Raw genomic sequence first — 9691 nt, 5'->3', positions numbered from 1 at the left:
TTACACCATCTTAATGGAGCCAGAAAACAAAAATAAAATTAATGGATTTAATTTCAAAGAGTATGTGATTATCACTAAATATGAATCATGACTAAATGGAATGAGGCTTAAGGTGTGGACCTTGGGTTTAGTCACCACATAGGCTTTGTCTTCATAAGTCAAGCCCTGCCAGTTCAGGAGGTCGCCTCCATAACGGAACTCACACACCTCCTTTAAGGGAAGAATATAATCCCACAAGGACACATCCCATATCTCCCCAACAAAGGATTGTTTTGCATCAAAATGTCCCCCAAAGGAATCCTGCTCTTGTCCCAGGATAATCTTTGCCTCTGCCCCTACAGAGTACCCCTTCCTCACACCTTTCCTCCCCACAGTCTTCTCATTCACCTAGAGTTCAGCAATCCCAGAGGCAGACTCCCAGCTTGCACAGACATGGATTGGGGCATAGGGTGATGGGGGGGCCTGGAAAGTGGCCTTAGAATTCCCAATGTACAGCATGTACTCTCCCATTTTGTTGACAAAGAGAAGCAGCTCATTGTCCTGGGACGGAGTGTTGTAGGAGAAGAGGCTGTAAGGGCGGGTAAGGTCCATGAGGCTTTCAGGCACAGCATGAAGTTCTGCAGTGGCTTCTTCACCTTGGGGATCAGGGACACATATGCTGTGGCTGATTCTTGAGCGAAAATAAACATCTTCCCTCTCAGGTCTGTAGAGAGAGACAATGTGACGAGTATTCTGTCAACTTTCTTCCTTGATTCGTTTTCACTGTGGATGGTAGGCTGCCTCCTGACAGAGTATATACAGCACAGTTTACAAAGTACCTGTAAGGGCATTATCTCAGTGATGGTATAAGCAAAATATCGATGCTAAAAGGCAGGTTTTGGTTCAGCTGTCTTGTTAAAAAAAGAAATTAAAGATGTCCCATATCAACTCCCACCTCCAGCTTCCTTTCAGATTTCATCTGGATAGAACAGCCAACAGCAGTCACAAAAAATGAAGCACAGCTGACTCATTGAGTATAATGGATAAAGCATGTAACATCCCATCCTCCCACCACTGGTTAGATTCTAAGATTTCTCCCATTGAACACTTGCTGCTGGGGATAGGTAGAATTTTAATGGCTCATCTTAACCTTGACTTGGCTATGATGGACCAACACTTGTGGCTAGTGCAAAATATGAGGAATAGAACAGTGTGCAAACCACATGGTCCAGACCTTTACAGTATCTTCACCTTCCTCTCCATTCCCTTTTTGCAGGTCTTGAGTGCCAGTTCAGGAGCAATTTTCTGCTGCTTGTTTCCCCATGGCTACAACACAAGGGTCATGGTATTACTTATTATTGACTCATTTCCTCTTAAGACCCACAAGAGAAAAAGAGGGGTTAATGACTGTAATATTAACTGTTTTCTTTTTCTTGCTTAGGAAAGCAAATTTAACAAATACTATGCTGTGGAAAATAAATTAGTGAATAATGACTAACTGAATCAAGAGTGACATAGCCTAGAAGCACTATGAGGTCTTAAGCTGAGTTAGTTTTGCTTCATAGTAGGAAATGGATGAAGAGCTTGAATTCTTATTTCCTCAGATGCAAGGGCTTCTTAAGAAATGCTTGCCCTGGGCAAAGAATAGAAACAGAGTATTTAGGGAGAGGAAGCTAGGAGGAGACAGACTTCAATAGAAAGAGGGAGAACTTCAGTCAATATGATAGGAACTAGGAGAATGGGAAAGTAAACCATACATTTATACCCTGTGATTTAATTATCTCACTGCTAGTGATTTGTAACCTTGTCAGTATACAAACCTGGTTCAATATAGCATGATTAGCTGAAGTGTGAGATTTTGAATAATTTATCACTGGTAGTAATACTATAGAGAAATGAGTGTCTCAAACTTGAGAAAATGAGTATGGCCTTAGTGGCAGTAATAGAAAGATAAAGGATGCCAAAACATTAAAGTTTTTTTTTACTGCCAATAAAAACTAATTTTTCTGGTAGTAATACTATAGAGAAATGAGTGTCTCAAACTTGAGAAAATGAGTATGGCCTTAGTAGCAGTAATAGAAAGATAAAGGATGCCAAAACATTAAAGTTTTTTTTTACTGCCAATAAAAACTAATTTTTATAACATTTACACATCACAAAGTACATTTTGCCTATAATTGATCTCACCCAATTTTCATAACAATACTTTGTCAGATGGATGTTGTTTTTATCCCCATTGTATAGATGAAGAAACTGGGGCTCAGAATTCAGGGACTTCACAAAGGGAATTCAATTAGGAGCAACTGGTTCTCTGATTTAAAGTCTAAGCTACTTCTATGATTTTATATTTTCTCTCATGTTAGCCAGACTGGGTGCTTGAAAGGATCAGAGAGTGAATACCACAACCCTTGTAACAACTTCTCTTTTTCTAGCAAAAACCACACATCCCTTCATATTCTCTCAAGTGAGAGGCAGTGGTGTTTCCTTACGACAAGCAAATCCAGTTCTCTTTTCTCCCTGGGATTTCCTTATGCCAGGTATATCCATATTCATCAGCATCTGTACTGGCTTAAAAAATATGTTAAAAAATAATTCCCCTCTGTGTGGGTGCTGGCTGACTCACTTCTAACGAATAGAATAGACCTGGAATGAGGTATGTGATTTCTAAAAAGGCTGTGGCTTCTGTGCTGAGCATGTTCTCTCCCTGTGTTGGATCACTCTCTACTGGAGAAGCCAGCTGACATGTTATGGGCTCCTCTATAGAAAGGTCCTTGTGGCAAAAAACTAAGGGAGGTCTATTACCCATAGCCAGTGAAGAACTGAGGCCCTCAATGCAATATCATGCAAAGAGTTGAATCCTGACAACCACATCAAGTGAATTTGGAAGCAGATCCTCTCCTTGAGCCTTCAGATGAGACTACAGTCCTGGTTGATTGAGAGACCTTGAGTCAGAATCATCAGCTAAGCCACCCCCTGTTCTCTGACCCACAGTAAGTATGCCATATTAACTCTTTGTTATTTCAAGCTGCTAAGTTTTGAGGTAAATTGTTATGCAGCAATAGATAACTTATACACCATCCTTCACTCATACCTTCCTGAAGACAGCAGTAGCAGCAGCAGCAACAACAACAACAAAGTTGCTGTACTCTAGTTCCCCCAAACTAGTCCTGGAGAAAACTTCCTGACTAGGCTCAGTATCCACCTGACTGTGTCACTCCTTCTGCAGGAATGGTGAAAAGCAGGACACCCAGAAGAAGCTTCTTCGTGGCTCTGTCCTTGGGCCTTCAGGAGCAGTGCGAGGGACAGCAGCAGTTGCCTCAATGGAGAGATGCTCACTGGTTGGCTTCTTATGATGTGCTCTTAGGGGCAAAGCCTGTGCCCCAGCAACAGAAAGCAAAGTTATAAATAGTTAAATCTTAACTGAATCAGGATGTGGCTTAAAAAATATTTGTTTACTTTTTGACTTATTGTTTCTGTTATTGGATCTTTTCCTTTTTTAAAAAAAAATTGTTCTGTTTCATTCTGAGCAGTCCTATTTATGTCCCTTTCTCCTCAAGGAAAGAGACTCTGTGTTCTCCTGAAAGGATCTTTTACTATATCAATAATATATTGGTTTTTATTTTGTATATATTTATTCAATATATTATTACAGTTAAGGGCTACATTGTAAGTCAATTTTATTAAAATTACTATAATGTTCCTCATACACATCTAAAAAGACAAATTTGACTTATCCACATTAAATAAGTAGTCTACATTACTGAATTAACCTTAAATTAATTATAAAGGAACATAATTTATGGACAGATTAAAAATGATATTTTATATATCACATTTAGTTCAGGGATAAAAATATATGCATTGAAGTATAGATTGAAATTTAACTATTTTTTGCTACATCAGAAGTGAACAAAACTTTCTTTGATAAATTTGATTTTGTTTTTAACATCTAGAGCCTAAAAAAAATTTAAAAATAATATTCATGCTTAGTTTCCAAGTGCTTACTTTTCCAAGGGTTTAATTAAGTTCTAAAGACATCTTGATGTGCTATAGAATACTTATTAGATTAGAATATTTTTGACAACGAATATGAATAAATTTCAAAAATAGAATATATATATATAAACTTAAAATAATAACACATATTTATAGACACAGACATATATACTATGATATAAACATGTAAAGGAATAATTCACACATACTCAGTAGAGTGGTTACCTCTGAGGAAGGAGGAAGTAAAGAAGAGGAAGGGAAAGGAGTGAATTTTTAACTATATCAATAAATGCTACTACTTATAAAAAAGAGACAGGAAACAGGGGCTGGCCAGTTGGCTCAGCTGGTTGGAACGTGATGCTGATTACATCAAGGTCCAGGGTTCTAACCCTGTACTGGCTCACCACCAAAAGAAGAGGGAGACATAGAAAGCAATTCTAACAAATATGACATGACAAATACATAGTATCTAATATATAATTTTGTAACTTTTCTCTACTTTTTTATAAATTTAAATTTTTCATAATTCCTATTTTTAATTTTAAAAATAATCTTCATGTGAATTTTCTGAGTAATGATTTTATGCTCTTCATCAATTTCTTATATTCCAACATGAACATTCCTTATGATTCATAACTTTAACCAGTGACATTTTATGAATAGATATGAACAAATATATGACTGAGAATAAAAACAATGTGAAATGGTATAACAGTCAAAGCCACCACCTCATATTGCAGCGATAGACTCTCTGAGTGACTGAATCCTGAGTAGGCACTTCTGATCTCCACTAACAAACATGCTCAACTGATACCCACTTGGAGGTCTTCAGTAGGTTCCATTTCAAAGAAAAAAGGTCGAGAAATGGAGGGCCTTCCCCTTCTTTTGTATGTCAAAGCCCGCAACGAACCTACATAGTGAATGATGTCAATTTTCTGATGAGATATCAATTCTTCGTAGTTGCACCATGTCCCAAGACCTAGAACACAGATAGTAAGTATCAGAGAGGCCACGCTTCATGAAGACAGACATAGAGCCCATTTCGATTTCTTGTCTGACTTGTTAGGCTCCCTCATGGGAAAATAGGAAATGGGAAGTACAAGATGTGGGGCAGTCACAGCACTTGAAACTGCAAGGAGAAAAAACCATTTCTATTCATTTACACACACACACACACATATGTGTATATATATATACATATGTATATATGTGTACAAGGAGAAAAAACCATTTCTATTCATTTACACACACACACACACATATGTGTATATATATACATATGTATATATGTGTATGTGTGTGTGTGTGTATGTATATATATATTTATCATCTAAACTCGACCCCTGTCAGCTGGAACTAAAATTTTGTCCTTGAAAGAAGAGTTTAAGAAGCCAGGTGGTAAGTGTAGCCTCCCCTTTTGGACTGTTACAGCCCCTGAGAATTCTCTCAGCTCTCAATATTCACTTGGAAAGGATGGCAGAGTCAGGTCGATACTAAGTCCAATTAGTTGGAAACTCCTAATCTAGAAAAACAGGGGTACAGGTAGACTCAAGGGATTTTTATGTGGGGAGAGAATTAGGATGGGACCAGAGAGGGGTGGTGAAAAATGGGAGAAATGATTTTCTGAGTACCTGGAATTCCTAGGGCCAGAGAAAGGAGAGATGGCTTGGTTGCTAGAAGGGAACATCATTACCTTAAGTTCAACAGCATAGGAATGGTCTGAGGCCTATTTGCTGGAAGGAGAGAAGATATTGCAGGGGTAAGAGCCTCGACTAACACCCTTCTAACTGTGTGACCTTCAGGGAGTTATACACTTCCATGAGCCTCAGCTTTCTTATATGTAAAATGGGACTTTTTTTCCTGAAAATCCAGCTACCTGATGAAGTTGTTATAATTATTAAATGAGATGTTATAAGGTTAGATATTTAAAATATTATAAAAATATTAGTAGTTAAAAAAATAAATACTTTACTATTTCTGAACTATCCACTCAAAAATGAGCTACTGTCTTCCTTCATAGTGGGTTTCCAAAAACAAGCACATTTTCTGGCTTTCTTTCAAATGTGAATTCTGACAAAAACACAAACTCTATAGAGAAACAACTAGAAACATAGAAAAATAGGATATTTTGAAAATCCCACTCATGATGATCTGGTTCTGGGAAATAAGAAGAACTGGTTTCATCTTTACATGGGGAATATCCTTAAGAATCTTATTATAAATGGTGTTGGGAAAACTGGATGTCCACATACAGAAGAATGAAACTGGACCCTTATTTTATACCATACACCAAAGTTAACTCAAAGTGGATTAAAGACCTAAATGTTAAGACCTGAAACTATAAAACTCCTAGAAGAAAACACAGGGGAAAAGCTCATTGATATTGGCCTTGACAATGATTTTGTTGGATGTCACACCAAAAGCACAGGTAACAAAGGAAAAATTAAACAAGGAGGACTACAAGAAACTAAAAAGCTTCTGCACAGTCAACAAAATGAAAAGGCAGCCTACTGATTAAAAGAAAGTATTTGTGAACCATAAGTCTAATAAGGGGCTAATATCCAAAATATATCAGGAGCTCATACAACTCAATAGCAAGAAAATAAATAACTCAAACAAAAATGGGCAAAAGACCTGAATAGACATTTTTTCCAAAGATGAAATAAAAATGGCATACAGGTATATAAAATGGTGCTTAGCATCACTAGTCATCAGGGAAATGCAAATCAAGAGCACAACGAGATATCACCTCACACCTATTAGGATGACTATTAACAAAAACCAAAAGATATGCATTGGCAAAGGTGTGGAGAAAGCGAATCCTTGTGCCGTGTTGGTGGGAATGTAAATGGGATGGCAATTATGAAAAACAGTATGAAGTTTCCTCAAAAAATTAAAAATAGAGCTACCATATGATTAAGCAATCTCATGTAGGGATACATACCCCAAAAGAAATGAAATTGATACCTCAAAGAGATATTTGTACTCCCATGTTCATTGCAGCGTTAGTCATGATAGCCAAGATATGGAAACAATCTAAGTGTCTGCTCACAGATGAGCAGATAAAGAAATTGTGGTGTGTGTATACACACACACACACACACACGAGGGTACTTCAAAAATTCATGGAAAGATTTGTATTATCTTTTAATTCTATTTTTTGTCAAACTTTTTGAAGTACCCTTATATAGTGGAATATTACTCAGCCTTAAAAAAGGAGATCCTGTCATTTGCAACAACATGAATGAAACTGGAGGATGTTATGCTAAGTCAAATAACTCATACACAGAAAGGAAAAAATTACATGATCTCACTTATATGTGAAAGTTTTTAAAAGTCAAATACATAGAAACAGAGAATAGAGCTGTGGTTACCAGCAGAGGGGAGGAGAAGGAAATGAGCTGCATATCAAAGAATACAGTCTTGAAGTTGTGTAAGATAAATAAGCCTAGAGATCTAATATGCAGCAGGAGGACTATAGTTAATAATATTGTATTGTATATTGACAATATGCAAGCAAGCAAATTTTAGGTGCTCTTACCACACACACACACACACACACACACACACAAAAGGTAACAATAGAAGTGATGGATATGTTCAATTGCTTAAATGTGGTAATTATTTCACTACTTAGATGTATATCAAAATATTTTGTATGCCTTATATTTATACAATGAAAAATGGTAAAAAAAAAAAAAAAGAAAGAATGAAAGGAGAAAATCCTCAAGCAGAGTGGATGTGTATATCAAAATATTTTGTATGCCTTATATTTATACAATGAAAAATGGTAAAAAAAAAAAAGAAAGAATGAAAGGAGAAAATCCTCAAGCAGAGTGGATGATAGCATGCTCCTTCCATATTACTTGCTTTTTATTTCCAGCCCTGCCACTGACTTACTATGTGAACTTGAGTGAGTCATTTCATTTCCATATGTTAGTTTTCTCCTTTGTAAATTAGGATAATAAATACTGTTTTTCTATCTCTCTCAAAAAAAGAAATTACTATGATTATTTCATCTTAGGAAAAGGAGAAGTGAAAGTCTCACTGGATATGCTTCATTTGAAAAGTAATATTTTGATTTAGTAAATTATAGGTAAATATCTATGTCAGTCATACTTGGCCAGAAGAAGGTTTTATTCTTCCTGTTCTTCCTAAACAAAATTAAGCAGATGAGTCCATAATGACTATATCCCCATCTCTATCTTAAAAGGGGGTAAGTCCATGGGATTTGAGCCACAGCATCTGTGATAACAACTTAGGAACACTGAAACAATGGGGATTTGTCCTTTTTCTTATGAACAGGTGACTAGGGATTGAGGAGGATATGACACAAAAAAGTAATACTTATATCAGTAAGTTCAACTTTTCTACTTTTTACCCAAATAGGAATGACAGACAAAAAAATGAATTCAAAGTCCAACAGAAATAACAATTATTTATCATTAACCACATCCAACTCAACAGGGAGAATTTCTGACTTTGAGGATGAACTGCCTAGAAACAAGGTATGTTCTGTGGGTTGATTAAATTGTGTCCCCCAAAGGTCATATTAAAAGCTTAGTTTCCACTGGGACTGTTGGGAGGGTGGGAAATCCTATTATGATAAATTAAAAGGTGGGGCCTTGAAGAGGTGATAGAGTGTAGGACCGTGCCATAGTAAATGGATTAATAATGGTTGTGAGGGGTGTGTTTCTGAGGGCTTTAAACGAAGAGCATGTCAGAGTTTCACTCTCTTTGCTCCACCACTTTGCAATGTGACACCCTGCTGTCACTGCCACTGTCACCACCACCAAGGACTTCACCAAATGTGTTCCCTGGACTTTGGACTTCCCAGCCTCCAAAACGGTAAGCAATAAATTTCATTTTCTTTATAAATTACCCAGTTCTGTGCATTATGTTATAAGCAACAGAAATGGATTAATACAACATGAGGGGAGAAAAAGGATAGATGGGGCTTCACATTTTTTCATTACGCTCAATAAATCAACCTTTGTAACATTCCTGGAATTGAGTTTATGGAACTAAACAAGTGAGTTAGGGAAGAGAATCTAACTTATGAAATCTTTAATTCCTCTATCATATGTAAATAAGATAACATATATTTGCCAGTCTTATGTAAATTCCAATATGCAGTAGCTGTATGTGGAGATAACCAGAAATTAACATCTGGTCAATATGAAGTTGCTAGAATAATTTTATCTTATCTCTTATGTATAGATATTGTATACGTGTCCTGATTCTAGAGAAATCCTACACTTGAACCTCACCCATGGCCGAAGCTTCTTATTTCACAGCACTTGGACCAAGGCAATAAGCTCTTTCTATATCTGCATAAAACTGGGGAGTACATTCTATCTATTGGGTATAAAGAGGGCATTGTCAAGCCACACTAAGACCTCTTGCCTCAATACACGTGTGCCAGCTGAAGTCAACGTCTGAGATTGTAGAACTCTTAGGTGGAAGAGAGGCACCAGGTGAGAAAGGAATAGCCAATGGGATAGAAAGCAAAGACCACCCTCGAGCAGGAGCAGGATTCCTTTGGGGGCATATTTGATAGAGCCAGTCCTTTGATGGGGAGATTTGGGATTAGTCCTGTAGAATTATGTGCTCTTCTCAAAGGAGACATATACCAACTACTCTGATGACACCATCCTAAACTGACAGGCTTTCTTTTTATTCTGATAACTTTTTATGTTGACATAATTTCAGACTT

The 9691-nt window shown here is 36.8% G+C and overlaps 1 protein-coding gene across 1 annotated transcript; it reads right to left on the bottom strand.

The window, feature by feature from the left end:
* On the bottom strand, positions 1-9249 carry APCS (amyloid P component, serum). The gene is given in 4 exon segments (XM_008587493.1): positions 1-593; positions 596-703; positions 3182-3261; positions 9233-9249. Coding segments are annotated over 4 exon segments (798 nt in total).
* Between the last annotated feature and the right edge of the window lie 442 nt (positions 9250-9691).

The sequence above is a fragment of the Galeopterus variegatus genome, unplaced genomic scaffold, assembly GCF_000696425.1.
Source record: "Galeopterus variegatus unplaced genomic scaffold, G_variegatus-3.0.2 Scaffold4403, whole genome shotgun sequence".
NCBI classification, from domain to species: Eukaryota; Metazoa; Chordata; class Mammalia; order Dermoptera; family Cynocephalidae; genus Galeopterus; species Galeopterus variegatus.
Note: the sequence above shows the minus strand (reverse complement) of the source record. Positions and strands in the feature narration are given on the sequence as shown.